We start from the raw sequence: 27,575 nt of genomic DNA on the forward strand, positions 1-27,575 counted from the left end.
CTCTTCTAAAAGTTGTATTTGTAAGAAAAAGAAAAGGAAAAAAGAACTGTTCACTGGCCAAAGCTGACCCCTTCCCACAGGGTTGCTGCAGGGGACCCCAAACCACACGTCAATCTGATTGGGTCAGAAAGCCTTTCCTGAATTTTTCAGACCCACCCCAATCCCAAACCATTTATGGCCCAGAGAAAATGGAGTTATTTTAAATAAACCCCATTTTACTTATGGAGATGGCCACTCCTTCCAGAACCATCCCGTGCAGCCATCGAAGTCCCTGAGTATCTCTCTAGGCGGGCAGCCAGAGAAAGCTGCTAGGGAGCTGTGGCTTCAACTGAAAATTCTCTCCAGCAAATTGTTTCATGGGGCTTTCACTACCTGCCTTTTTTTTTTGGAGACAGTCTTATTCTGTTGCCCAGGCTGCAGTGCAGTGGCACGATCTCAGCTAACTGCAACCTCCACCTCCCAGGTTCAAGCAATTCTTCCACCTCAGCCTCCCCAGTATCTGGGATTACAGGTGCCCACCACCACGCCTGTCTAATTTTTGTATTTTTTGAGATAACATTTCGCCATGTTGGCCAAGCTGGTCTTGAACTCTTGACCTCAAGTGATCCATCTGCCTCAGCCTCCCAAAGTCCTGGGATTACAGGCGTTGAGCCACCACATCCCGCCAGCACCTGGCACTTTTACTGCGGCTTCTTAAGCCCTCAGACCCCTGCATACTGGAAACACCTGGGCTTGGGGTGAGATTCATTTGCGTGGGATCCATTCCTGCCATCTTAGAGCAGCGGTTCTCAGGCGTACGTGCATACCCTGGTGTATCTCATTCATTGAGAAGCGGACCTGAAAAAGATTAACTAATAACAAAGTGCTCAAGTCTGTGGCCGACTTGACTCATGCATTGAGCAGATTCAAGATGATCCGCTTATCAGTGTCGTGCTCACTTTGCATTCTGATAAGCCTTTGTGAGTGGAACGAGCTCTGCCATGGCCTGGGAGGTTCTGTATTATCTTCCAGCCTCACGCCTCATGCCTCGCTTCTCAGTTCTGACGTTGGCCCCTCCCTCTTTTCCGTCAAAGTCTTTGCACTTGCAGAGTCTTTTGCTGGGAGACCTCTTTTCCGAGGCCTTTGCATTGCTCTATTTCCTTCTTTGGAACTCAGCTCAAAAATGGAACTTTTCCAGGTACTGACCTAGAGGGGTCTTAAGAGAGCCTTTGGGGAAGGGAGGTGAGAGGCTGGAAATAGCTTGTTCTTCGATCTACATGGAGGTTTCAGGGTGTGCACATAAGTAAAAAGTATTCACTGAGCTGTCAACTTAAAATTTGGAGAGTCACTGTATGTAAGTAAACCTAAAAAGGCAAACAAACAAACAAAAAGAAACAAATTTCCACCTCTTCCCTGTCTCCTGTTATTCCTATTACTGTCAACCATGGCATGTTCATTTCTATCCTGGCATAATATTATGTTATTTGCCTGGTTATCTGTAAATTGTGTCGTCTGCTAGAATGTAAGCCGCATGAGGACAGATGCTCTGTCTTGTCCACTGCTGCGCCTTTCAGAGAATAGCATAGTGCCTGTTACATAGTAGATACTTTAAAAAGAAGTGAATCAATAGATGGTCGGATGAATAAAAAGGTTTGGATTTAATGATGGGGAAAAAAAGAGGCAGAGGAGGTCAGCCTGAGGCTAGAACTGCTCACTGGACCCCCCACCCCCAGCCTACAGTTGAGGGGTCTTGCTCTGTAAGCCCAAGTCCAGAAGCTTGCTCCCTGCCTGGCGGACCACACTGGCATGTCTATACCTCGTTGGGGTCATCCTGGTCGGCGTAGATTAGGAAGCCCGTAAAGAGGCTGTCTGTCCAGTAAGGGTCGTAGAAGAGCCCATTCTGCTCTGAGTAGAAGATCTGCAGCCAGACTTCGTCACCCTGCTTGAGAGCCAGGATGGTGGAGCCTGAGGCCACATCATGGTTGCCGGTGTTGGCATCAAAGGTCCGGATGCGGTACTGGCCGTTGTGCACCAGGCCGATGGCTAGGTGCTTGTTGGCCAGCGTGATGTCGTAGGTGAAGTAGTAGATCCCAGGCACGCCGCAGACGAACTTGCCGCTGGAAGCATTGTAGTGACCACCCTCGTTCATCAGAATCTTGTCAAACTTGATGGGCAGCCGCTCCCGTGGGTAGCTCTTGGTCACTGCCACCGAGAAAGCTGACTTGGTATGGCCACTGCCGCAGCTGCAGGGGCCTGGGAGGCCTGGCTCCCCCTTCTTGCCCTTAGGCCCCTTCTTGCCTGGCGTGCCATGCTTCCCGGGGGTGCCGTTGACCCCCTTGGGGCCACGGGGGCCAGCCCGCCCAATGGCCCCGGCTTTGCCCTTTGGTCCTGGCTTTCCCCGGTTACCTGTCCGGCCAGGTGGACCTGGAAGACAGAGCAGCTGATGTTATGGACGGTCCTCACAGACCTAGGCAGAGGGGTGCGCCTTGGTTTTCCAACCTTGGAGAAGGAGTGCTTGGGTAATGGAAAGAACAAGAAGGCTTTGGAGACACATAGAAGTGGGCGTAAATCCTAACGCTAGCTATCTGGAAAATGGAAATGATGATACTTACCTTCAAAAATCACTGTGGATCAGGGCAAAAAGTTCACACCCTTTCCTTTTCCTGCCTTCTAAGGAAGGGTCTGGTCTGTCTGCCAGATCAATCCTTCCACGGGCTGTGCTGGTAATGGGTTGAGAAGAGAACTAGAAAAAGCCCCTTGATTTCAACACATTGATCTTAGTAAAATCCCTGCCTAGTGCATACAAGCCCTGCCCACGTGTACAAGGATTTTATTGCGGCATTGCTTACAATAGCAAAAAATAGGAACAACTAAATGCCCATCCAAAGGAAAATGATAAAAAAAAATTATGGTCCATTCATACTGTGGATTTCTATGCAGGAGTTAAAAAAAAAGAAAAGTAGAGTTATGTGTGCTCTATGAAACCTTCTCTAACATATACTAAGAGGAAACAGCAGGTGGCCAGAGCCTTTATGTTAAAAGGAAGCCAGGCTGGGCATGGTGGCTCATGTCTGTAATCCCAGCACTTTGGGAAGCTGGGACTGGAGGATCGCTTGAGGCCAGGAGTTTGAGACCAGCCTGGGCAATGTAGCCAGACACTATCCCTACAAAAAATATAAAAATTAGTCAGGCATGGTGGCGTGCGCCTGTAGCCTTATCTACCTGGGAGGCTGAGGTGAGAGGAACCCTTGAGCCCACGAGTTCCAGGTTACAGTGAGCTCTGATTGTGTCACTGCATTCCAGCCTGGGCAACAGAGTGAGACCTTGCCTCTAAAAAATAAAAATTAGGAAAACAAAAGGAATCCACAATGCTAAATATTTCTACACCCATTTAAACGCATAGAAGAGTGCCTGGCCTATAGCAAACATTCCCTAGATACTAGCTGGCATTCCTTGCAGAACAATTCCCCCAATTGTGTTTTCCTTTAGAACGCTTTTTGATGTTTCATACTCATATTTCATAAAATACACATTTCTCTCAATACAACATTTTTGGCTACTGATTGTATAAAATCAATTTAGTTTATGTCCCTTCAACTCAACATTTTAAACAAAACCTATGTGGATAATGACTTGAGTTCACTGACACAAGGTTATGTCACCCATACGAATTGGGTGGTCAAGGAAGTAATGTTTCAGGCATTTTCCATCCTAACAAGTTACTTTGTTTCTTATACGTCTGTATGTAGGCATTTCACTGTGTTTTAGAGTTCTGAGTTAATCTGTAATGCATCTGAATTTTTCCTATTTTACGTAATTCGGAAATAGGTTTCCAAATTGCATTTTGTTACTGAACACTTGATTTTCAGCAACAGAGTGCTTATGTTAAATGCCTGACAATGCCCAGTATTATTAAACACATATGTAAATACACAGAGAAAGGCCAGAAAACACACACACCTAACCAATTAATAGTGGTTACCTCTGGAGGGTGAGGGGAGGATGAGAAGGGGTAGTAAGTAAGGAGGACTTTTGCTTTATGTGTATTGTTTGAATATATTACAGTGAGACTGTATTTGTATATTACTCATATAATTAAAAAGAAACAGAATGGGAAAAAATAAAACTAAGAAAAGTCACAAAACTCTTGAAAAAATGAAAATAAACAAAAGGTGGGAAAAGGGGCCAAGAGAAGAGGAGTAGAGACTGAACCTTTTTTTTTTTTTTTTTTTTTTTTTTTTAGAGATAGAGTCTCACATTGTTACCCGGGCTGGAGTGCAGTGGTGTGATCATAGCTCACTGTAACCTCAAACTCTTGGGCTTGAGTCATCCTCCTGCCTCAGCCTCCTGAGTAGCTGGAATTTCAGGCACACACCACCACGCTTGGTTAATTTTAAAATTTTTTGTAGAGATGGTGCCTCCCTATGTTGCCCAGGCTGGTCTCAAACTCCTGGCCTCCCAGTACTCCTGCCTCGGCCTCCCAAAGTGCTGAAATCACAGGCATGAGCCACCATGCAGCCCCCAAGTCATTTTGACTTGGGGTTTTTGGTGGGAGACAAATAGGTAAGAAAGCTTACCGGGAAGTCCTACCATGAATATATGACGTGCTTTCCTCTTCAATTTTTTTTTTTTTTTTTTTTTTTTTTTTTTTTTTTTGAGACGGAGTCTCGCTCTGTCGCCCAGGCTGGAGTGCAGTGGCGCGATCTGGGCTCACTGCAAGCTCCGCCTCCCGGGTTCACGCCATTCTCCTGCCTCAGCCTCCCGAGTAGCTGGGACTACAGGTGCCCGCCACCTCGCCCGGCTCGTTTTTTGTATTCTTTTTAGTAGAGACGGGGTTTCACCGTGTTAGCCAGGATGGTCTCGATCTCCTGACCTCGTGATCCGCCCGTCTCGGCCTCCCAAAGTGCTGGGATTACAGGCGTGAGCCACCGCGCCCGGCCTCCTCTTCATTACCTTTTTTGAGAGACTTCAGGAAAAGCTGACTTTACTCTTGAAAGACTTTTCTGGGGGTGAATTTGTGTGTGTGGTGATGGGGGGCGGTTGGATGTTATCCTGAATTGGCCCCAGGGTGACAAGCTTCGTCTGGGTTACATGTGCTGGGTTCCCAGCACCGCCTTCCTTGGTGTGGTGGCTTCCTTCTCTGCAGAGACTCAACACATAGCAGAAGAGATGGCCAAAGGCAGCCCCAGTACACGGTAGAACTTCCTGGTAAGCTTTATCTATTTGGGGAAAAAGTCAACAGCAGGGACTCTGTCCCTCAGGATCCATAGGCAAACCTCAGGGAAATCTCTAGCTGGCCTGCTTGGAGCTCATGTCCAGACCTCAGTCTGCCGCTGTGGTCAGGAAATTGGATATCATGACACCAGTGCCCAGCACGCTGGAAGACCCGCCCCCCCCCCCCCCCACATACCGCCAGTCAAAGCTATGATGGTTACTTTTATACTAATCTCCTGGAGAGGAGGTACTTTTGAAGGAATTAGTTTGGTGTACTAGGAAAAGACCTGGATTTGCAGTCAACTATCTGTGTGTTATGTGAGCTCAATAAGTCCATTACAGGGTGCCTAACATTTATTGTATGTCTACGCTGAGACAGGTGCTTCATACACTGTTTTATTTCATCTTTACCACAACCCTGTGAGACAAGTGCTATTATTATCCACATTTTAGAGATGAGGAAACCATGGTTTGGAGAGAGGTTAAATAGTTTGCCAAAATCAGTGTCCAGGTTTGTTTCCAAAGTTCATGTTCTTGCAGGGATGATATTTTGCTCTCAACTGAATCACTCTGACTCTCAGTATCCTCATCTGCAACATGGCGAAAATAAGAATCCCTCCGGCACAGGATATGGATGGTCAGATGGGCAACATGCTCAAAAGTGCTTTGTCAACATGAAAATGCCATACAAATAAAAATTATTATGTTTCTCTACTGCTTAAAATGTAGGCTTAGGGATGCTGCTGACACTGAAAAGTGCTTGGTTGCTAGGGTGAAAGTTTGGAGATATAAGGAATGTCACAGCGGAAAGGTCTGTAGAGTATATCCATTCTGCTTGCTGTCTGCCTGGCATCCCTTCCTTTGGGGAGCTGCCGTTCACCATTTCATTTCATATGGTCCTAGCAGGGCTGTCAGTCACAATGACTCACACACACTCACACACACACACACACACACGCACGCAGGGGTGGCCCCATGAGCCTGCCCTGCAAACGGCGGCACCTCACCTCCTTGGTCAAGGGAATTGGTCCAGGATACATATGTGGCCAAGGAGAATTGGCTGTTCTGAGATTTGCTCTGTGGATGAAGCCAGGAAGATGTGGGCCTGAGCCCAGCAGTTGCTATTTCAGAACTTCCAGCCTTTGTGAGGATGCAACAAACACAGAGAGAAGCAGAGCCCTGACAATGATATTTGAGCTCCCGGACTCAGCTATTCCTGGAGCTCGGCTCTTGGATGTCTCTGTTTTGTTTTGTTTTGTGTTTTGTTTTTGTTTTGTTTTGTTTTGTTTTGTTTTGGAGACAGGATCCCGCTCTGTTGCCCAGGCTGAAGTGCAGTGGTGCAATCTCAACTCACTCTAACCTCGGCCTCCCGGCTTCAAGCAATTCTCCTACCTCAGCCTCCAGAGTAGCTGGGATTATAGGCATGCGCCACTAGGCCTGGCTAATTTTTTGTATTTTTAGTAGAGATGGGGTTTTGCCATGTTGGCTGGGCTGGTCTTGAACTCCTGGCCTCAAGTGATCCGCCCACCTCAGCCTCCCAAAGTGCTGAGATTACAGGTGTGAGCCACTGCACCTAGCCTGATGTCTCAGTTTTATGAGCTAATACATTCCATTTGGGACTGTAAGTTGGGTTTCTGTCACTTTCAATCGTCAAGAGTTCTGAGTAATATTTTGGGAGACTTTTCCAAAGTCACTTAGCAACCCAAAGGTGCACCAGGGGCAGGAACACAAAATTCAATACCCATGTTCCTTTCAGTATAAACTGCTCTGAGGCTGGGCACAGTGGCCCATGCCTGTAATCCCAGCACTTTGGAAGGGCAAGGTAGATGGATCACTTGAGATCAGGAGTTTGAGACCAGCCTGGCCAACATGGTGAAACCCTATCTCTACTAAAAAAACCTCAAAAATTAGCCAGGTATAGTGACATGCGTCTGTAGCCCCAGCTACTCAGGAGGCTGAGGCAGGAGAATTGCTTGATCCCAGGAGGCAGAGGTTGCAGTGAGCTGAGATCACACCACTGCACTCCAGCCTGGGCAACAGAGCAAGCCTCTGTCTCAAGGTGGGGGGGAATATATATATATATATCTGTTTATAAGTAAACAGTAATCTGATTTATAATGAAGAGGATTAATACTAGTTTTATCAACTTCATGACGTCCCTTGCATGCCGGATGCTGTCAGCCCGGTGGGAACGAGAGGGGCAGGTGTAGGCCTCTTACCTTCCTCTCCGCTGTCCCCCCTGTCGCCGTCCTGTCCATCTTGGCCGTCTTTGCCAGGAAAGCCCATTCGTCCCATCATTCCTGAGGGCCCTGGGGCTCCTGGGGGGCCGGGTGGGCCCTGGGGGCCAGGCAGGCTGCAGACCAGTTGAGGGGAGCCTTTCCGGAAGTCCCTGCGAGCAAAGGCGCCAAGCAGTGGGTCAGCAGCGCAGGGGAGGGCACAGGCCAAGAGCACCCAGGGGATCATGGTGGTCACCTGTGGGAGGCAAGAGAGCTGTGACAGGTGAGTGTGGCCACCAAGCTGGCCTGGGTCTGGTCAGAGGGGATGCACAGGAGGAGGCAGTTGGGATACACTCAACTGGATTTCTGTCTCTTGCTCTTTCCTGCATCACATTCAAGTAGATGTGATGTGGACAGAGTCGTCATATCTTGAGGAAGTATTTGGGTGAGTGGAGTCATTACCCAGAATACACTTTGAAGGGGTCTCGGGGGTGAGGCACTCATCATCAGACCATCATCCCCCAGAGTGGCTGAAATGGATGCAGACCTTATGACCCAGAGACTGGTGACTGGGAGGAGCTGTGAATGGAGAGAAATGATTCATGGTTTCATCCAAATCTATGGCATGAATAGAAAGTTACAGTTCTACAAGGGTAGAAATGTTTGAATTGTAGGTGACTTTGCAAGTAGTCTGCTTCTCACGGGAGACTCAGGGTTGCGCATGAGGAGGGCTGAGGATTCAGTTACTGAGTGGAGGTCAACCATCACCTGAGCGACCTTGGCAGGCCGGTAGCAGCTCCTCCCCCAGGTGCTTCCTGTGCGCCAGGCATGTGCTAAGAGCTTTCCATTCATTACTTGATCTTCACAATACCCTTATAGGATATATAGGAGAGGAAGCGGAGGCTCAGAGAAGTTGAGCAATGTTGTCTACATCACACTTTTCCAACCCGGGGCCTGTGGGCCGCATGCACCCCAGGATGGCTTTGAATGCAGCCCAACACAAGTTTTGTAAACTTTCTTAAAACATCATGAGATATTTTTTGCGATTATTTAAAGTTCATCACTTTAAAATTTTTTGCGATTTTTTAAAGTTTAATGTTATAAACTTTTTTTAAAGTTCATAACATTAAAGTTAATGTTAGTGTATTTTATGTGTGGCCGAAGACAATTCTTCTTCCGATGTGGCACAGGGAAGCCAACAGACTGGATGCTCCTGGTCTACATCACGCGATGAGTAGATGGCAGGGCTAAGGTTTGAACCAGGCCATCCAGATCCAGAGCCTGTGCCCTCCCGTCCCAGGCTAGACCGTGTCCTTAAGGCTGATGGCAGCAATAGCACGATCCCACTGGAGATCAGTGTGCTATACACCCAGAGGTATTTACTCCCTGCCCTCACTATGCATTCGCAGAAACTGAGACCCAGAGCAGAAATAAGCAACTTGCCCAAGATCTCTCAACAAATCAGTTCCATTGCTTTGCAATTAACAGCCTCTCTCTCAAGAATGAAACCAGGAGTGGGAACATCCCAGGCATGGCTTCCTGCCATGGAGATAAACTATGAAATGGTAACTTGCTTTGTGACCTTAGGAAAACCCTTTTCCCTCTCTGGGCCTCAGTTTCCTCACCTGAACAACAGGGGCTGGATTAGAGCAGTGGTTCCTAAACTTCAGTGCGCATCACACTCACCTCGAGGGCTTGTTAACACACAGGTTGTTGGGCCTTATCCCTAAAGTTTCTGATTCATTAGTTCTGGGGTGAAGCTGGATTGTTTGCATTTCTAATAAGTTTCCAAATGTTGCTGCTGATGGAGGTCCAGAGACCTTGTTTTGGGAACCACTAAAGTAGATGGTCTCTAGGGTCCCTTCTAGCTGCAATGCTGAGCCTTTCAGACTTCAATCTGTTCTCTTTCCAGATACAAAGCACTGTGGGCTTCATAGTCCTCACTCAGCCTGTGGCTATCCAATCAGAGCATTTGAGTATTAGGGGCATCCTCGGCAGCTGTGGTCCTGGTTGCACGGCAGGCGCATTGCTCAGGCATTCAACTTTGGAACTCATTTTTCCTTCTAGGCCTTCAATCTCCTTTCCCTTCAGACTCTGCTTGGCCCCTGGCTCTTGGAGAGCCTGTCCAGGACTTTTGGCTGCCTCTGGCTGTTCCCCTCAGAAACAGGCTGACTATACCTCTCCTCCTGCCCCCTCCAGGATCTTTAACCCTGGAAACAGATGCTGAGGGGAAGGCCTGGGCTTGCAGAGAAAGGAAAATGTTCATTGCCCACATCCCAGCAGTGTGACAATCACAGGGCCCAAAATTGTAACTCCCAAAGAGCCTGCAAAAGGCCCTCATGGAAAAGATAGCTTTAAATGTCTGCCAGGCACAGAGATGCAGAGTAGTCTAGGCCCGCCCCAGTCATGAAACATCTAGAAATCCTCCTCTTGTCCTTGTACCTCGCCTCCCTTCAACTTGGAAAGAGGTGAGCTGACAAGGGGAGCAGATGGCCTTGCCCGTTTCACACCTTCACTCAGGGAGCAGGAAGAAATCTCACCTTGGAATGGAAGGGTTGCCAGGGAGTGGAGACTTCAACCAGGGGGAGGAGGAGCTCCCCTCACTGACTAAATTATAAGTAGGGAGGGGTAGGAAAAAATAAGGATGCAGTTTGATTGTATTTCTGATGTTGCACTTGCTCAACCTAGGTTACATAAATAATAGTAGAGGTGGTAGGCAGATACGGCAAACATCGTGGAAGCGTTACATAAATGACAGGTGCTTTTGGAAAACTATGGCCTAGACACTCCCCAGGCCCTGCGAATCACCATTTCTTTCCCTTGTCTACATGATGAGGGTCTTGGAAAACTGGTTAGCCTTATTTGTGAGCTGCAGCACATCTGGGACCCCCAGAATAGAAACTGAATTTTTAAAGCAGGTTCGAAATGATTTGGAAAGTTGCAGTCTACAAACATTTTGCAGTAGGGAGAGAGGGAGGAAGGAAGTGGAAGCCAGTCTTCAAGGCAGATGAGAATCCTGCAAACAGCTAGCTGAAGACAGGCAGAAAAGAGAGCCAGCCGGACGAGAGAGAGGCAGAGAAAGGGAACCATCTGTCACAGTTGACAGCTCCCCTCTCTCTTCTGACCTCCATGCCCAGCCACACAGGCTCCACAAGAGGAAGGTGGATTTGCTCTCTTGACCACAATGGCCTTGCACCAGCTTCTCCGGACAAAGAGGGAATGCCTCTCTGCAAAAGGTGGTTCCGGGTAGGCCCCAGTGCCTGGGCGGAGGGGTGTGTGTCTGAGACACACAGGGAGGAAGGGTTTTCTGAGCTGGAGCCTGAAGGCTCCTAGAGTCCCAGAGGAGTGCTGGCAGCTACAGCCAGGAAATGTTTTGGAAATAAAGGCGGGGAGACTAGATTCTAGTTCCAAACCTAGAGGAAGGGAGGGAGAGGAGAGTCTCCTCGCCTCCACAGCACCTCCAAGAAAAACAAGGCTCCAAATAGCCCTGCTCCCAGCTTGTGCCCTGCGCCACACTCACCCCATTCTCTACACAATGGTGTTGAGAAAGCCTGGGGGCAGGGTGCTTAGAGGGGCACTAAGGCCCCAAGGAATCCAGGCAGATTAACTCTTCCAGGGCCTTTCTTTATTTTTCTTTTCTCTTTAGGGATGGGGGTCTTGCTCTGTTGCCCAGGCTGGAGTGCATGGTGCAAGAGCTCACTGCAGCCTTGAACTCCTGGGCTCAAGTGATCCTCCTGCCTCAGCCTTCTGTCCCAAGTAGTTGGACCTACAGGAGTGTGCCACCACTGTCAGCTTGCACCTTTTAAATACATTTAGAATCACGAACTTGGAAAGGGCCTCAGGGAACCATCTAATCCAACCTCTTCAGTTACAGATGGGGAAACCAAGGCAGAAGCAAACCCACCTTATTACACACCTACAATGTTCCAGGCACTGTGTGAAGCCCTGTATCTACAATTTTTTTTTTCCTCACTTTGTCGCCCAGGCTGGGGTGCAGTGGCATGATCTCAGCTCACTGCAACCTCCACCTCTCGGGCTCAAGTGTTCCTTCCTCCCCAGCCTCCCGGGGAGCTGGGACTATAGGAGCATGCCACCATGCCCAGCTAATTTTTGTATTTTTTGTAGAAATGGGGTCTTGTCATGTCACCTGCTGGTCTTGAACTCCTGGACTCCAGTGATCCACCCGTCTCGGCCTCCGAAAGTGCTGAGATCACAGGCGTGAGCCACCGCATCCAGCCTGCTGTATTGTTTTATATGAAGCTTACCTAAGTCCTATGAAGCTTACTTGAGCCCTTATTGTCCCATTTTTTTTTTCAGAGGAAAAAACAGATACTCCAAGAAGTGAAGTTATCTACTCAGAGTCACACCATCAGAGATTAATGGAGATGGCGTTCAAACCCATGTCGTATGCCTCTGAAGACTGTGCTTAATCCATGCCCCTTGCTTCCTGCCCCCGCTATTTCCCCCCCATTTTATAGAAGACACTGAAACTCAGAGAGGCTAATTTACTTATGTTTACACAACTAGCTGGTGGCAGAAGTTATATTTGAACTTGGGTTTGGCTGACCCTAGTACCCAAATGCTTTCCATTATTTCAGCATTTCTTATATCTTTCCTCCTAAATATCCCACATTACAGAAAAGACCTTGAAGCATATGCCAAAACCACACACAGCCATAGAGAAATCTCTCTGATGCCCTGTATTTTATTTTACAATTTTTACACACACACTACATGACTTTGAAAATGTACAAGTGATGCTTTTTTTCTCTCTCGGGGTGCTGGAGTAAATCAGTGTTTGAGCAAGACCTCCTGTCCTTCGAGAGGCCCACACTTGGATTAGACAAGGTGATGAGAGGCGTGGAGGGGACAGCCTCCCGGACCCTGGGTCCCCACTATAAGCCCCTTTGTTTTTTTTTTTTTTTTTTTTTTGAGACGGAGTCTAGCTCTGTTGCCCAGGCTGGAGTGCAGTGGCCGGATCTCAGCTCACTGCAAGCCCCGCCTCCCGGGTTCACGCCATTCTCCTGCCTCAGCCTCCCGAGTAGCTGGGAGTACAGGCGCCCGCCACCTCGCCCGGCTAATTTTTTTTGTATTTTAGTAGAGACGGGGTTTCACCGGGTTAGCCAGGATGGTCTCGATCTCCTGAACTCGTGATCCGCCCGTCTCGGCCTCCCAAAGTGCTGGGATTACAGGCTTGAGCCACCGCGCCCGGCCAACCCCTTTGGTTTGTTAATGGGGGGTGTTTCCAAGGCCTGAGCCAAAAGATCAGGGTTTCACTCCCCAAGACCCTCCAGTAGGTGCTGGCTTAAATAGCAAACATCAGAACCCCAGCCACGGCTTACGAGGCCCCAAATGAGCTGGCTCCAGCCTCCGCCCCAACTTCAGCTCCTCCCTGGCTCCCTTGGCTCCTCTGGCCCAGCACCCCCCTCCCACCCCCACTACCTTTTCCAGGCCAAGCTCCATTCAGCCCCAAGGCGCCAGCCACTCTGCCAGTAACCTCACGGCTCCACCCTCTTGCTTTGCTGGCTCTTTATCTGCTGTATTTCAGTTTAAATGTCACTTCCTCCAGGCATTCCCTGACGTGACCTCTCAGCCAGCGCCCCCCTTCTGCAAGCTCCCTTTCCCCAGCTCTTTCCACTCACCCATATTCACTTTACTTGGTTGCCTCCCCCATGTGTCTCCACTAAAATGTAAGCTCCATGAGTACAGGGACCCCAGCTGGCCCCCTGGCTTCAAACTTCCTCACACACAGTGGATGTTCAAGAAATATTTGCTTAATTAGTAAGTGTTGTAGCTGCGGACTCTGCCTTCAAGAAAATCCCCAGCGAAGAGAAAACCAGGCAGTGGCTGAAATCTAGAAGAGAGAGCACTGACACCCCTTGATACAAATCAGTTCTTTTTTCCTCTGCTTTTCTAACCCAGATCAGATCAAATCCCTCCTTGCTTTTGACCCCTTACAGTACAGGGGCTAGGTCTTTCCCTCTCTGGCCTGTAGGGTGGGGCCAGCCTTGCAGAATGCCTTACATATAGCAGGTGCTCCACAGAGAGCTGTCCGATTAACCAGAAGAGAGGTAAGTATTAGTCCTTTCTCACCTTTAAAAAAACAATCTCAGTTCCTAAATTGTCCTTTCTGGGGGTGGGAAGGTGTTAGTTGAATAGGGACACCTTCATTAGAGCCTTCCTGCTAAAGGGATAAAAAATATTAGTTGGCTAAACCCCAGAAATAGACTCATGGGTTGCTAAACTCGGACGAGTTCTTTTTATTTTTATTTATTTCTTATTTTTTTGAGATGGAGTCTCGCTCTGTTGCCAGGCTGGAGTGCAGTGGCACAATCTCGGCTCACTGCAACCTCCGCCTGCCAGGTTCAAGCAATTCTTCTGCCCCAGTCTCCCGAGTAGCTGGGACTACAGGCGCATGCCACCATGCCCGGCTAATTTTTCGTATTTTTAGTAGAGACTGGGTTTCACTATGCTGGCCAGGCTGGTCTCGAACTCCTGACCTCGTGATCTGCCTGCCTCACCTCAAAGTACTGGGATTACAGGCGTGAGCCACCGAGCCTGGCTGAACATGGATGAGTTCTTAAATCTGGCTTCTCATCTCTCTGCTAAGTAGCTAATGATTCATCAATACACATGTTCTAGAAAAGCACTAGGAGCTAAAGTGCCACTGCCTGAGTCTACTGTCAGGGAAGTCTTCCTCCTGGCCACAGGACATGGCCCCCTGGTTTATTCCCAAGGGCCCTCTGACCAGACTGGGATGTGAGAAGGGCCAGAAGTGGGGACGTGGCCTCTCACTGATCCTTCCTGAATGTGTCTGCCAGTAGAAGTTCCAGGAATACTTGTCTTGAGCAAGCCTGCTAGGCCTGGGTGCTGAACAATCTCCCCTTGCAGATTGGAAGGTGTAAATTACGCTCAAATAAATCTGACCTGTTGGTTATCAGGTTTTGACACACTGATAGGTAGGAGTGGCATTTAACTCCGTGGTTAAGAGCCACGGAACACCCAGCACTTGGTTCCCTCAACTATGCAATGAAAATGATAGTATACCTACCTCAGGGAGTTTGTGTGAGAAATGAGTGAAGGAATGCGTTCAAAGATTCTATCTAGTCCAGTGTTTGACACTGTAAAAGCTCCACGGTTGGAAAAAACTGTGCCTAAAATGCCCCCAATCCTTCACCTCCTCCGGGAAGCCCTCAGGTAGCTGCCAGCCTCATCCTTCAAGTCTCAGGTCTCATGTCATCTCCTCAGAGGGGCCTGCCCTGATCATGTGATCCAAAGCATTCCACCCACCCTGCATATGCTCTTATCCCATCCTGTTCTTTCAAGGCATCTGGCCCAATTTGTGATTATGCATTTGTTTGTTTCTTGACTTGTTAACTGTCTGGCTCTTTCCCTGGAATGGAAGGTCCGGGAAAGTATGGGCCCTGCATGTTGTTCTCAGTTGGGCTGCCGGAGCCTAGCGCAGCAACTGCATAGAGTAAATACTCAACACACAGCTGTTGAACAACCTTGAATGAACTGGCCACTCTTACAGAGACAGGAATAATCCAGGGTGGTCACAGGAGGAAAATTCCAGGCAGCAGTTTGACATGACTAGAAGCTGTATAGGCCGATAAGACCCTGAAAAACAGGGTGTGGACCAAGCTGGCTAAGACCCACTGGATCCAACATGGTGATGAATTTGATCGAGATTTCACCCAGGACCTCTTTATACACTCGTTCATGTACTCAATCACACACCCACCAGTGCCACGACAGCTCCGAGAACACCCATATTTGGTGTAGAAATAGGTGGCACCACAGTTCTGGGAAATCTCCACCTTTTTCCAGGAATTTTCATGAATATTCTACCTGTTGGTTAAAGAAACCCATAAAGATAGAAACCCCAAACCCCTCTGCCCAACTCCCTCTTGAGAACGCCCACAGCCCCCTTTCCTGAGTGTGTACTTTCCCCCTTGCAATAAGTCACCATAATTTCACAATTTTCTAACTCATCCTTGAATTCCTTCTTGAGATGGTGTCAAGAGCCTGGACACTGGCTGGGGTTGAGGTCCCACTGGCGTTTGAGGACCTCCCCAGCCCACCGGTATTATTACAATTTATAAAGCAAGGGGATCACAAGGGTCTCAATAAAAGTGTGGATGACAAAGCCTCACTTGGCCACTGAGGAAAACTCAATGCTATGACTGGGCTTGGATTCTGAAGACCGGGGTCCCAGTCCTAGTTTTGTAACTTACTAATCATGTGACTGTGAAAAAGTCATTTCATCTTATCTGGGCCTTCATTTCCTCACCTGTAAAATGGACATATTAACATTTGCCCAGTCTGCCTTACAGGGTTATTCAGAGAATCAAAAAAGATAGTGGATTTGAAAACAAAACATGATACAGAAGTTAGAGCCGTATTTAAAATTGTAATTGTCACTAGTTGCAACTGAACTAAGGGATCATAGTCCTGAACTCCCACTGGGAGCCCCTGGAGTGTTTCAGGGGAGACCTTATCCTGGGTGGAGGAGGACACCCAAATCTCACCCAGCAGGGCAATTCTCCCGGTGTTTGGTGTTAAAAGGGACAAGGCTTGCTTGCGGATGAAGCTTGCTGAAAATCCGCTTTGATGGGAGAATAGAATACTATAATAAAAAACATTCCACGCCCTCCCCGAATTCCAGGAAGTAAATTGGAAACAGTCCTCTCCAGCTTCTCTGAAAAGCTAAAGAGATCCTTGGAGGGAAAAAGCGGCTGGCTGCCGCTCCTCACACAGTGCTCACGAAATGTCCCCTCTCTCCAGATCTCAGGATCAGTGTCCATTTGGAAACTGTTCAGAATCCACAGTCTAAATACAGAGGCTGCGAAGTCGTGGGGCCCACTTGCCAGGATGCCTCAGAAAATATTCATCTGCTATTTTCTCTCTTTCTCTCTCCTCATTTCTGGCTCAGCCTAGAAAATGAGATCCAAGGACACATCATGATCTAACAAGGCCTCGGAAGCCAGGGGTTTGTCTCAGCAAGAATTCTTGAAAGCACAGAGGAAATCAGCCCGTGTGTTAAAGCTGAAGACTTATACCTTCTAATATATACACTCCCAGCCTTTACGAACGTGGTACATAACCGGGGCCCTGGCCTGCTGCACCTCTGAGCCTCAGCTGCCTCCTCTGCACGATGAGGGCAAGAGTCAGGCTCTGGAGTGGCCGAAGACAAAGCCATCAAGCTTTGGCATTGTCTACAGCTGTTTTCTGCCGCGTGGAGACCAAGGACTGCCGTGGGAGAGAAGAATGCAGCAGCTGTGAGAGATGTGAGGGGGAGAGAAGGCGGCTGAGGGTGTTCACATTCCCGTATCGCATCCCCAGGGCCCGTCTCCACGTGCCTGACCACAGCAGTGGGGGAGTGGGTGTGAGCAGCTCGGCTCAATAGGAAAACGATGCAAGTCACACGTGTCAGTTTGTCTTGTAGTCACATTAAAAAAGTACAAAAGAAGCAAGTGAAATTAATTTCAATGCTATTTAGCCCATTATTTCCCAACTATGATCATTTCAACATGTAATCACCATAAAAATTATTAATGAGACATTGTACATTCTTAGTACTAAGTCTTTGAAGCCTAGTGATGTATTTCACACTTGCAGCGGATCTCAAATCAGACTGGAGCATTTCAAGTCTTCAATAGCCGCGTGCTGGCTTCTACAACAGCTCCAGCATAGCTGTGTGGGTTCAGATGCCATGAACTAGCTGTAGTACCTTCACACGTTATTTAATCTCTCCCCTTCAGTCTCCTCCTCTCCAACATGAACACGATTATAATAGAACCTACCTTAGACAGTTGTTATGAGAATTTAATGTTTCTAGAATAAGACCTGGCATATGGCAAGAGGTATAAAAGCATTAGCTTCTATTATTTTATTATTTCTTGCCATTCCAAAAATCAAACAAGATAATGGATATTGAATGTGACAATACAAATTTTAAGACCTTGTTTAAAATTGCAATTGCCACTAACTGCAGTTGAACTAACAAAAGCCAGTCCTCATCTGCCACCCTGAGTCCTGCATACATTTCAGGTAGAGACTCCGGTAGCTTCCATAAACTCCCATTTTCACTTGTTAGTTTGAATTATGGCTCTGTCAGGTGCTACCAAAAAAAAAAAAAAGTCCTAGGGAGGCCGAGCCTTTGTTCCTGCCCTGCTGTTTCTGCTCTGAGGGAAGGATGGGGTGTTGTCTTGGCTTCACAACTTTGAGCCACCTGGCGTGTCCATGCTCCATAATCCAGAGACCAGGGAAGAAGCGGGATGGTGCTTATCTCATCAAGTGACAGGGCCAAATGGGATTATCAGGTGTGCATGTGTGCATGATACGGTGGCCTGGCACATGGCTACCCAATAAATAGTATGGTTTATTATTATTGCCTTTGAGGCTGGACACTGGGGATTCGGAGGTGAAAAGATGTAGTTGCTGCTCCTGTAGGGCCCACTCTGATCCCTAGAACTACCTGGGCAGGTTATAATGATCTGCTTACCTGAGCATCCAGCCGGCACACCTGTGTGACCAGGAAAAAAGAGCCTCACTCTCCTTTTCCTTTGTAATAGGCGCCCAACGGCATCTAGATGTAACAGCATCCAACACCAGGCAGGCGGCAGGGGAAGGAAATTTTGGGGTTAGACAACAATCCCTGGGAATGACATAAAAGGGACTACAAGATCTAAGAACTGAGGGAGAGAAATTCTGAACTTTGAAGAGGTCAGGGAGAAAAGGCTAAGTTTTCCTTGACTTTTCTGGGTGAGCCCAAGAACTTTCATGGAGTCATTTCTGGTCAGGCCTTAATGGGCGTTCAGAGTAACCCTAAACTTCTGATACAGGGCCGGGCACAATGGCTCACATCTAGAATGCTGGTACTTTGGGAGGCTGAGGTGGGGGATCACTTGAAGACAGGAGTTCGAGACCAGTCTGGCCAACAAAGTGAGACCATCTGGGCAACAAAGTGAGATCCCCCCTCCCCTCGCCCCACCAGCTCTACAAAGAAAAAAAAAATCAGATACAGGTCTACCCTTTTTTTTTTTTTTTTTTTTTGAGACAGAGTCTCGCTCTGTCACCCAGGTTGGAGTGCAGTGGCCGGATCTCAGCTCACTGCAAGCTCCTCCTCTCGGGTTCACGCCATTCTCCTGCCTCAGCCTCCCGAGTAGCTGGGACTACAGGCACCCGCCACTTCGCCCGGCTAGTTTTTTGTATTTTTAGTAGAGACGGGGTTTCACCGTGTTAACCAGGATGGTCTCGATCTCCTGACCTCGTGATCCGCCCGTCTCGGCCTCCCAAAGTGCTGGGATTACAGGCTTGAGCCACCGCGCCCGGCCACAGGTCTACCCTTAGAGAAGCATGAGCTGGTCTGGTGGTGAAGTCATTTTCCAGCTGTTTGACCTTGGGCAAGTTATTTAATCTCTCTAGGTCTCAGTTTCTTTGTCCGTAAAATGAGAAAGATAATAATGTATGGTCTTATTTGAATCTGAATATTTATTGTTTCACTTTATGTGTGAAATCTGAAATAACCCCAATTTTCCCAAGTTAAAAGTTGTCAAGAATCTTGTAAGGCAGTGTGGATTGTAAATTGTAAACTGTGTTTATGCTAGAGCCACATAACAGCACTGTCCTAATAGGTAATCAGAAATAGCTACCATTCTTCAGCAGGTGAGCTATTTTTTTTTTAACTTTTTAAAAATTTCCATAGTTTATTGGGGAACAGGTGGTGTTTGGTTACATGAGTACGTTCTTTAGTGGTGATTTGTGAGATTTTGGTGCACCCATCACCCGAGCAGTATACACTGTACCCTATTTGTAGTCTTTCATCCCTCACCCCCCTTTCACCCTTTCCCCTGAAGTCCCCAAAGTCCACTGTGTCATTCTCATGCCTTTGCATCCTCATAGCTTAGCTCCCACTTATGAGTGAGAACATAGGATGTTTGGTTTTCCATTCAGCAGGTGAGCTTTTAATGACACCAGTTTTGAATTATTTGAGGTCTTTAGGGATGCCTCCCTCAAGTAATTTGACTGCTCACACCTCCCTTATAGAGTAATTATGAATATTGAATGAGATAATGCAGCAACTAGCCCACAGTAAGCACTCAGTAACAGTCGTGATTTTTGATACAATAATCATTCCTGAGAACAAAGAGAGAGAGGATGTCATGGGAGAAGATTGTCACACTCATGAAAATAAACAAGCAGACCTGGGTAGACCTGGGTCTGCTGTTTTCCCATCCGTAAAGTGGCTGTAATAGCGACCCTGTGAGGAGCTGAACATTTGCAAACTTTGGCATCAATGGCTATGAAGGCAGTTATAATGGCTAATGCGATTTTATAGCTTGGCATGAAAGCAAAGAGGTACAGGATTTCTACAGGTGTGCCCTACTTTCAACAAGATTGTAAAAATTCAAATTGAGTCATTCAATGATTAGCTTTTAACTTTTTGTTAATATTACAATGTGTAGGCTGAGTGCAGCGGCTCATGCCTGTAATCCCAGCACTTTCGTAGACCAACGCAGGTGGATTGCCTGAGCCCAGGAGTTCGAGACCAGCCTGGACAACATGGCGAAACCTCGTCTCTACAAAAACTACGAAAATTAGCTGGGCGTCGTGGTGCCTGCCTGTAGTCCCAGTTACTTGGGAGGCTGAGGGGGAAAAATCGCTTGAGCCCAGGAGGCAGAGGCTGCAGTGAGCAGAGATAGTGCCACTGCACTTCAACCGGGGCAACAGAGCAAGACATTGTCAAAAAAAAAAAAAAAAGAGAGAGAGAGAGAGAGAATAAACAACGTGCAAAGACTGGCTGAGAAGGATTAAAAAGCTATGGAACATGCCCCTGCCACTGAGGAAATTAGAGCCTAGACAAACAGGGACCGATTGGCGTATCAGTGGCCTCACGTGGATCACAGACTACTCTGTACTTTTTGTTTTGGGTTTTTAATTGGAAATTGTTGCCAATGTAAAACTTGGGAGGTTTTATATTAACATCGACGTTTGCAGCTTTTCTTGAGCAGCAGAAGGATCTGGGCAGCACTGAGCCTGCATTTACGCAGGTCACCAGGTAGCTGCCCCTTGAGCCAAGGTATTACAGGCTGACTTGTGTCTCCCCAGAATTCGCACACTGAAGTCCTAACTCTCAGATTCTCAGAATGGGACTGCATTTAGAGATAGAACCTTAAAAATGGTAACCAAGGTAAAATGAGTCATATGGGTAGGCCCTAATCCAGTATGAGTGGTGTCGTTATATGAAGAGGAGATCAGGACACAGACATACACAGAGTGACAACCATGTGAAGACACAGCAGATCATGGCCACCTGCAAGCCACGGAGAGAGGACTCAGAAGAAACCAACACTCAGACACCTTGATGACGGGCTTCCAGCCTCTAGGGATCGTGAGAAATAAATGTCTATTGTTGCATGTCCCCAGACTGTGTTATTGTCATGGTGCCCCACGCTGACTAGGACAGACAGCCTGTGTTCTAGAGTGTTCACAGTCCTCACCACTCCCAAATATCATGCATCCCATTCCCATACACATTGTGCACAGCCCCTGTCAGTATCTGGGTTTGCAACCCCTAACCTAGAGGAAAAGAGTAATGATTCTCCATGTATGTTGTGTGTTCTTATTTCAAAGTTTTGATGTTCATATCTCCCTTAATTCTCCCCACACTTCTAAGAGGCTGATACTGTCATCTCCACTTGGCAGAAGAGAAAACAGAGCTCAGAAAAGGGAAAAATTACTTTTCCTAGGTCAAAGTTTGGGTGGAACTCAGTCCTGCTGGCTAGGAGCCCAGAGCTCAAGTTCCACTACCATGGCCCCTCAGCTAACAGGGGAGTTACTAACAGGGCAGTGATGTGTATGCGCATGTGTATGTGTGTTACAGGAGTAAGCCACTTAATAGAAGTGAACAAATCCATGGGAAGGTTATTTGCTTGGATAAATATTTGGCACATAATTCCTTTCAAAAGAAAAGCTAGAATGGGACGGGCGCGGTGGCTCATGCCTGTAATCCCAGCTCTTTGGGAGGCCGAGGCGGGCGGATCACGAGGTCAGGAGTTCGAGACCAGTCTGGCCAATATGGTGAAACCCCGTCTCTACTAAAAATACAAAAATTAACTGGTTGTGGTGGCGTGCACCTGTAGTCCCAGCTACTCAGGAGGCTGAGGCAGAAGAATTGCTTGAACCCAGGAGGCGGAGATGGCAGTGAGCTGAGATCGTGCCACTGCACTCCAGCCTGGGCGACAGAGCAAGACTCCATCTAAAAAAAAAAAAAAAAGAAAGAAAAGCTAAAATAGAATGTAACTAATAGAAGTTTGATTTATGCAGGAGTTCATCTCATAGAGGCAAATTAAGGTTGGCAGGCCTTTGACCTGGAAGAAGGAGTGGGTGAAGCTGTGGGTGTGGAGAGGGACTCTGTTACCCCACAGTGAACATTCAGGAGTAGGACGCATCAGTGATTGAGACAGCAAGAGAGACTGTCTGATTAGCAGGGTCAGGATAAGAGAAGGAATAGAGAGACGGGAGAAGAATAGGGAGATTTGCAGAGAAAAAAGTGACATCTTGGAGAACTTGCTGAATATTCGATGAAGACAGAGTGGCTTCAAAGATGACTCCAGCCTTGTGAAAAATATCTCAGTTCATCCATACAATGACACACTATGACACCATTAGAAGAACAAAGTAGGCCTGTATATGTAGATATGTAAACAAGGCGAAGACACACTGTTAAGTGAAAAAAGCAAGTTGTACCATGGAATGTAAAGTATGCTTCTTTTTGAGTTAAAAAAAAAAAAAAGCACAAATATAGAGTATATATATGTACAGAAGGGTTGGGGAAATACTTTCTGAAAAGACGCAAAATCTTGTTAAAGGGGTTACCTTTCAGAATTGGGAGGGAGTATGTAGGCTTTTACTTTTCTCTTTCTAACTTTTGAACTGTTCGAATTTCCTGTGATGAGCATCGTTACTTTTATAACATTTAAAACAAAAGGTAACCCTAAGGTTTAAGGATTGGAAGACAGGTAAGTGTGGTATCCCTGCTAGGAGATGGGGAGAAGTCAGACATTTGGGAGGAAACAAATTCTGCAGTGAATCTGATGTGTTACAATGAAGGGCTGTAGTGATGCTTGGAAATGTGTGTGGAGAGTCTGAGGATCCGGCAGTTGAAAGCAGGAGTAATTGATATAATTACTCCAGATGACAGAATAAATTAGAGAATGGTGCAGAGGGAAGGCAAAAATAAGGATGTGAGAGGACAGATTTTTAACAATGCTAACTGAGTACCAGCCTTGGGTTGCCCTATGTAGGACATTGTCTTTCTATTACTGCTACTTCAGCATGGTGGAAACACAGGGTCTCTGAGAAATGGCCAGTCTAAGGAAGGGACCGCTGCAGGCTTCCAAGCAGGGCAGTTTTGTGGTCAAGGAGCAGAGGAGGATCACAATGAGGTAGTGCAAGGGACTCATGGTGTCACAGGAGAGACCTGGGCTGGGAGAGTATTAGGGCCCATTGCAATTGTTTAGCTGAAAAGCGAGGTCCTAGAACGCGGCAGCAGCAGTGGGGATGGAGAAGTAAGGACAAAGCATATTAAGACAAGTAGTTTAGGCAGGGAAGGAGAGTGAAGAGAGTCAAGAAGCATTGGGTACAAATCTCTGCCTGCCGTTCAATACTTTCTGAGCTCAGTTTGCCAGTCTGTATCATATATTTAAATAAATATGAAGATTAAATGAAATAATGCATTCAGTACATGTGAACTGTGATTGTTAGCTCGGGTATTGGACTCAGATTTACCAGACTCCAAGTCCCTTTTTCATCAGTTACTAGCTGTGCAACCCTGTCCAAATCATTAATGTCTCTGAGCCCAGTTCCTCTTTTGTAGACAGGGATAATCCGTTGTCATGAAAATGAAAGAGCACAAGTAAAGTGCTGGCAGGACTTGGCACAAAGTAGGCGCTCAATAAATGGCAGAGCTACGGGTATTACTATTGTAACGGGTAAACCACAGGGCACAGAGCCTGGCACACAGTATGGACTCAAAACATGTTAATTTGTGTTATAATACAGAAGGCAGAAGTCGAGAGGCAGGAATGCGCGAGCTGCCCAACCCGCAATAAAGGCGCGCTGGCAGCTCTCCCGCCTTCCGCATCCTGCCCCGCCCGCAGCAGTGCAAGTCCTCCTCCTCCCCGCGCGCACTTGCCGCCCCCGCCCGACCGCGGTGCGGGCCACTCACCCTCGCGGCTGTCCGCCACGTCCAGGGGCGTCCGGAGCAAAGAAGCTCTCGGCGGGGCTCCGCGTCCCGGCTTTCCTCGGCTGCAGCAGCCGGGCCGAGCGTCGGCCCCAGGCATAGTTTTCCCATCCCGTCATGGGCGGGAGAGCCTTCCTCCCGGTCACGTGGGCTGGCCCGCAGTGCAGCATTCTCTTTTTAGCAGCTGTTTGGAAAAAACTTGCAGTGCTGATGACAACTCGGGTGTGTCGATGCATCTCTGCGTGGGTAGAGCCTGTTAGTGCATTTGGAGGTTGTGTGCACCAGAGTGATCAGAGTGATTGTTTCCCACACGTTTGCAAAGGTGTGCATGGACTTGAGTGTGATGATAAATCATATGGATGTGTTTAGTTGTGTGTGCGCAAAAGTGCGTTTATCCAAATTTTTCATCAGGGCTGTTTGGTGTATGTACATGTGCATGCACATGTCCAAGACGGCAGCTTGGTGTACAACTGGAGTGCACATCAGCGGCTGGATGTACAGGATAGTGGCTAGACATCTGTATGTGGGGTGCATGTTTAAATGTGTGTATGACTGTGCAGTGGCTCATTCTGTGTTGATTTGTATGCATGCCTTGGTGTGGATTTTGTCCAGATGTGAGTGTGCACATACACACTACTGTGGGTGAGTGCCCTGTGTCCCAGCTCTCATTTCTCTCCTCCCCAGAAGGTGAGGATTCACTGGCCTCACTAGCTCTCTGGCCCAACCTCAAGTCATTGAGAGACTTATGGAGGGTCTCAACTCCCAGGATAGACAAAGCAATCCTGTGTAGGAATCAAGCAGGCACTGGAGGAAAGGAAATCCTCCAAGGCCTGGCTTTCGCTTCTCCCTGTTCTTTCCACTGCTCTCTTCCACTAGCTACCCATATTTCGCTCCACGGCAAGAGCATCTGGTTAACAGCTGGTAACTGACACAAAATTTATAGTCAGAATTTTAATACAGCTATGCATTTGAATTCTAACGTTGGAACCACTGCCTTAATCAAGTCAGATAACCTCATAGATCGTGTTTTATTTTCTAAAAAATTGGGAGAGTATTACTTGCACTGCCTTTACCCCAAAGTTGGGATACTAACTCATAAAGATGTTTGGTAAGCCATTTAACTATGTAGGAAATTATTACTAATACTACATAAACACCATTTGAGAATGAAAGTTTGTAGGCTCAACAAACATTCATTCAACAAATATTTGATAAGCATCCATTATGTGTCAGTCCCCAAGCAAGGTGCTGGGGATATAGAGGGAAACAAATAGGCTTGATACCTACCCTCATGAAACTTAGAGTCCTCCAGTTGGGGATGAAACAAGTGGTTACAAGTGAAATGAGTGTTATAGAAAACAAAAAGTATAAACTGGGCAGTAAGGGGAAGGCCTGGGAAAGTGATGTTTCAGGTGAACCCTGAGAGATCAGTGAGACTTGTCTGAATGTAGGGGAAGTGTGACCTTAGAAAATGAAAGAATGATAACATGTGGAGTTTAGGGTGTTGATACACAGATGGCTGGAAAGGAAACTTCCATCCACTGCCCCTTGGGTCAGATGTGTCAGCAATCAGAAAGGTGAGGAAACTGCTTAGAATGCCTGGAGGTCATTCAGAATCTAAAGGGCTCAGGAAAGCCCCTCTCCTAGGGGAGAGTGGTAATATCTGTGTGTTATCCATGTGGCTCCATTATGACAGAGGTTGAAATCACTGGTATGCTCTCATTGGTTAGAAAAAAAAAAAAAAAGGTTAATGAAAAGTATAAGAAAGGCAGTGGTGCTATACCTGGCAGTGTGAAACATTTAGTAAACACTACTGACTGAATCAATGGGGGCAAATGTTTTCCCAACTTTTGAAGGATACCTGGAACCTAGGTTTCCTAAAGCCTAGCAGAGTTCCTGGGTCCTTGTCCTATGGTTCCTTGCAGTGCTGATGGTTTCATGTAGCAGGCAATGCAAAATACTTCTGAAGTGGCAGTTCTACGAGCTGTGGGAACTGTGTCAAGCTAGAATGGGGCTTAGAACTTCCTCTCCCTAGCCTCTGTCTTTACTCTCTGTCTTGAATTCAGTCTACGAACATTTGTGTTTGAGATGGAGTCTCGCTCTGTTGCCTAGGCTGGAGTGCAGTGGTGCAATCTCAGCTACCGCAATCTCCACCTCCCAGGTTCTAAAGATTCTCCTGTCTCAGCCTGCTGAGTAGCTGGGACCACAGGCACGCACCACCACACCCGCCTAATTTTTGTACTTTTAGTAGACATGGGTTTTCACTATGTTGCCCAGGCTGGTCTTGAATTCCTGGCCTCAGGTCGTCTACCTGCCTTGGCCTCCCAAAGTGCTAGGATTAGAGGCGTGAGCCACCGCACCGGCCACAGTCTATAAACATTTATTACCTATTATGAGTATGGGGACAAAGAGATGAACTTCTGAATGAGAACACAAATTACACTAGGAGGCAAAATATAATTAAGTGCCATAGGAAAGGTGCAAAGTGTGAACATGAAAGAGGATTTTCCCCTTCGATTTCATTCAATTCATTTCACATCTACTCACATCTAGAGAACATGCTAGTATCCATCTAGAGAAGATGAATGATATGACATTGATGGCCACAGAGTGGGGCAGCCATGAGGCAGATGTGGCAGATTGGCTTGTTCCACAATTGTCCAAACTCTTCTTGGTGTGCCCTCCTATACAACAGAGACTAGAAAGCTAAAAATCCATTTCTTAGACTCCTTGCTGTTGGGGCTCCCATTATAATTTAGGTTTAGCTAGTCCTGTGCACCTGGGAAAGACCTGAATTCAAAATTGTGTTAAGAAAAACAAAAAACCAAACACAAAAACAGTTACGTGAAGAGGAGGCAGCAGCCTGGGAGGAATCCACTTTGCTGGTGGTAACCTGGAAGGTGCAGTGTGACTCTGGAGTTCTGCCAGTTCCTGATCCCCAGATTACACCTAAGATGTTGCGTTCCTGTAGTCAGACTGGGCCAGTCGCTGGCCTGCTGACTGTGGCAGAAGTAACTGTTCCCTTGGGGTTGTGGGGTTAGTACGACGGTGGGCTTTGGGTTTTGGGACTCATTCCTGCAAGCCCAAGCCAGAACTTGTTCTGCAATGGTTCTGAGTTTATTTGATTCTTTTTATTAAATTCATGTCTGCTTAAAATCCTGACATGTCATATTGTGAACTATAGGTGCTGTGAAAGTCAGGGAAAGGAGATGAGTGTGGATCAGAACAAGCAGAGAAGAAATCTAGAGGACTGCCTTCTTTCCTCTTTCTATCCACCTCCTATGCTCAACACCATTTCAATCCTACTATCAACCTTCAGATTAATCAGTTGATTAAATATCAGCAACAATGCACCAGGCACTCTGCTTGATGTTGGGGTCACAGTGATGAACGAATAAGGAAGGTCTCTGCTTCCACAGAGCTTACCAGACAAATGTGAAACCAGCAACCAAATAAACATATAATTCAAAATTGTGGTGCAAATAAGAGGAAAACATGGGAAAGAATAATGGTATGAAGTCTGTGAGATAACCTATTTTGATTGAAAAGTCTAGATGATCTCTTCAGTAGGTGATATTTAAGCTGAGTCCCAAAGGACAAAAAAGGACTAGTCGGCCGGCAGACGCGGTGGCTCACGCCTGTAATCCCAGCACTTTGGGAGGCCGAGGTGGGCGGATCACGAGGTCAGGAGATCGAAACCATCCTGGCCAACATGGTGAAACCCCGTCTCTACTAAAAATACAAAAAAATTAGCCAGGCATGGTGGGGGGTGCCTGTAGTCCTAGCTACTCGGGAGGCTGAGGCAGGAGAATGGTGTGAACCTGGGAGGCGGAGTTTGCAGTGAGTGGAGATTGTGCCACTGCACTCCAGCCTTGGCAACACAGCAAGACTCCATCTCCAAAAAAAAAAAAAAAAAA

The 27,575-nt window shown here is 47.2% G+C and overlaps 1 protein-coding gene across 7 annotated transcripts; it reads right to left on the minus strand.

Moving 5' to 3' along the window:
• Positions 1-27,575, minus strand: C1QTNF2 (C1q and TNF related 2). 7 transcript variants are annotated; one of them, XM_077937414.1, is made up of 5 exons: positions 23,644-23,788; positions 17,917-18,000; positions 7,413-7,665; positions 1,796-2,403; positions 1-1,343 (listed from the first exon to the last, which is right to left on the minus strand). In XM_077937414.1, the coding sequence occupies exons 3-5, from the start codon at positions 7,654-7,656 to the stop codon at positions 1,305-1,307; spliced, it is 891 nt and encodes a 296-aa protein (XP_077793540.1). In that variant the 5' UTR covers positions 7,657-7,665; positions 17,917-18,000; positions 23,644-23,788; the 3' UTR covers positions 1-1,304. The 7 variants fall into 7 exon arrangements, with proteins under 7 accessions (XP_077793540.1, XP_028705721.1, XP_077793541.1 ...); XM_077937415.1 differs by lacking the exon at positions 17,917-18,000 and having other exon boundaries at positions 1,162-1,343; positions 1,796-2,181; positions 2,386-2,403; positions 7,413-7,582; positions 23,644-27,575; XM_028849888.2 differs by lacking the exon at positions 17,917-18,000.

Source organism: Macaca mulatta, chromosome 6 (assembly GCF_049350105.2).
Source record: "Macaca mulatta isolate MMU2019108-1 chromosome 6, T2T-MMU8v2.0, whole genome shotgun sequence".
NCBI classification, from domain to species: domain Eukaryota; kingdom Metazoa; phylum Chordata; class Mammalia; order Primates; family Cercopithecidae; genus Macaca; species Macaca mulatta.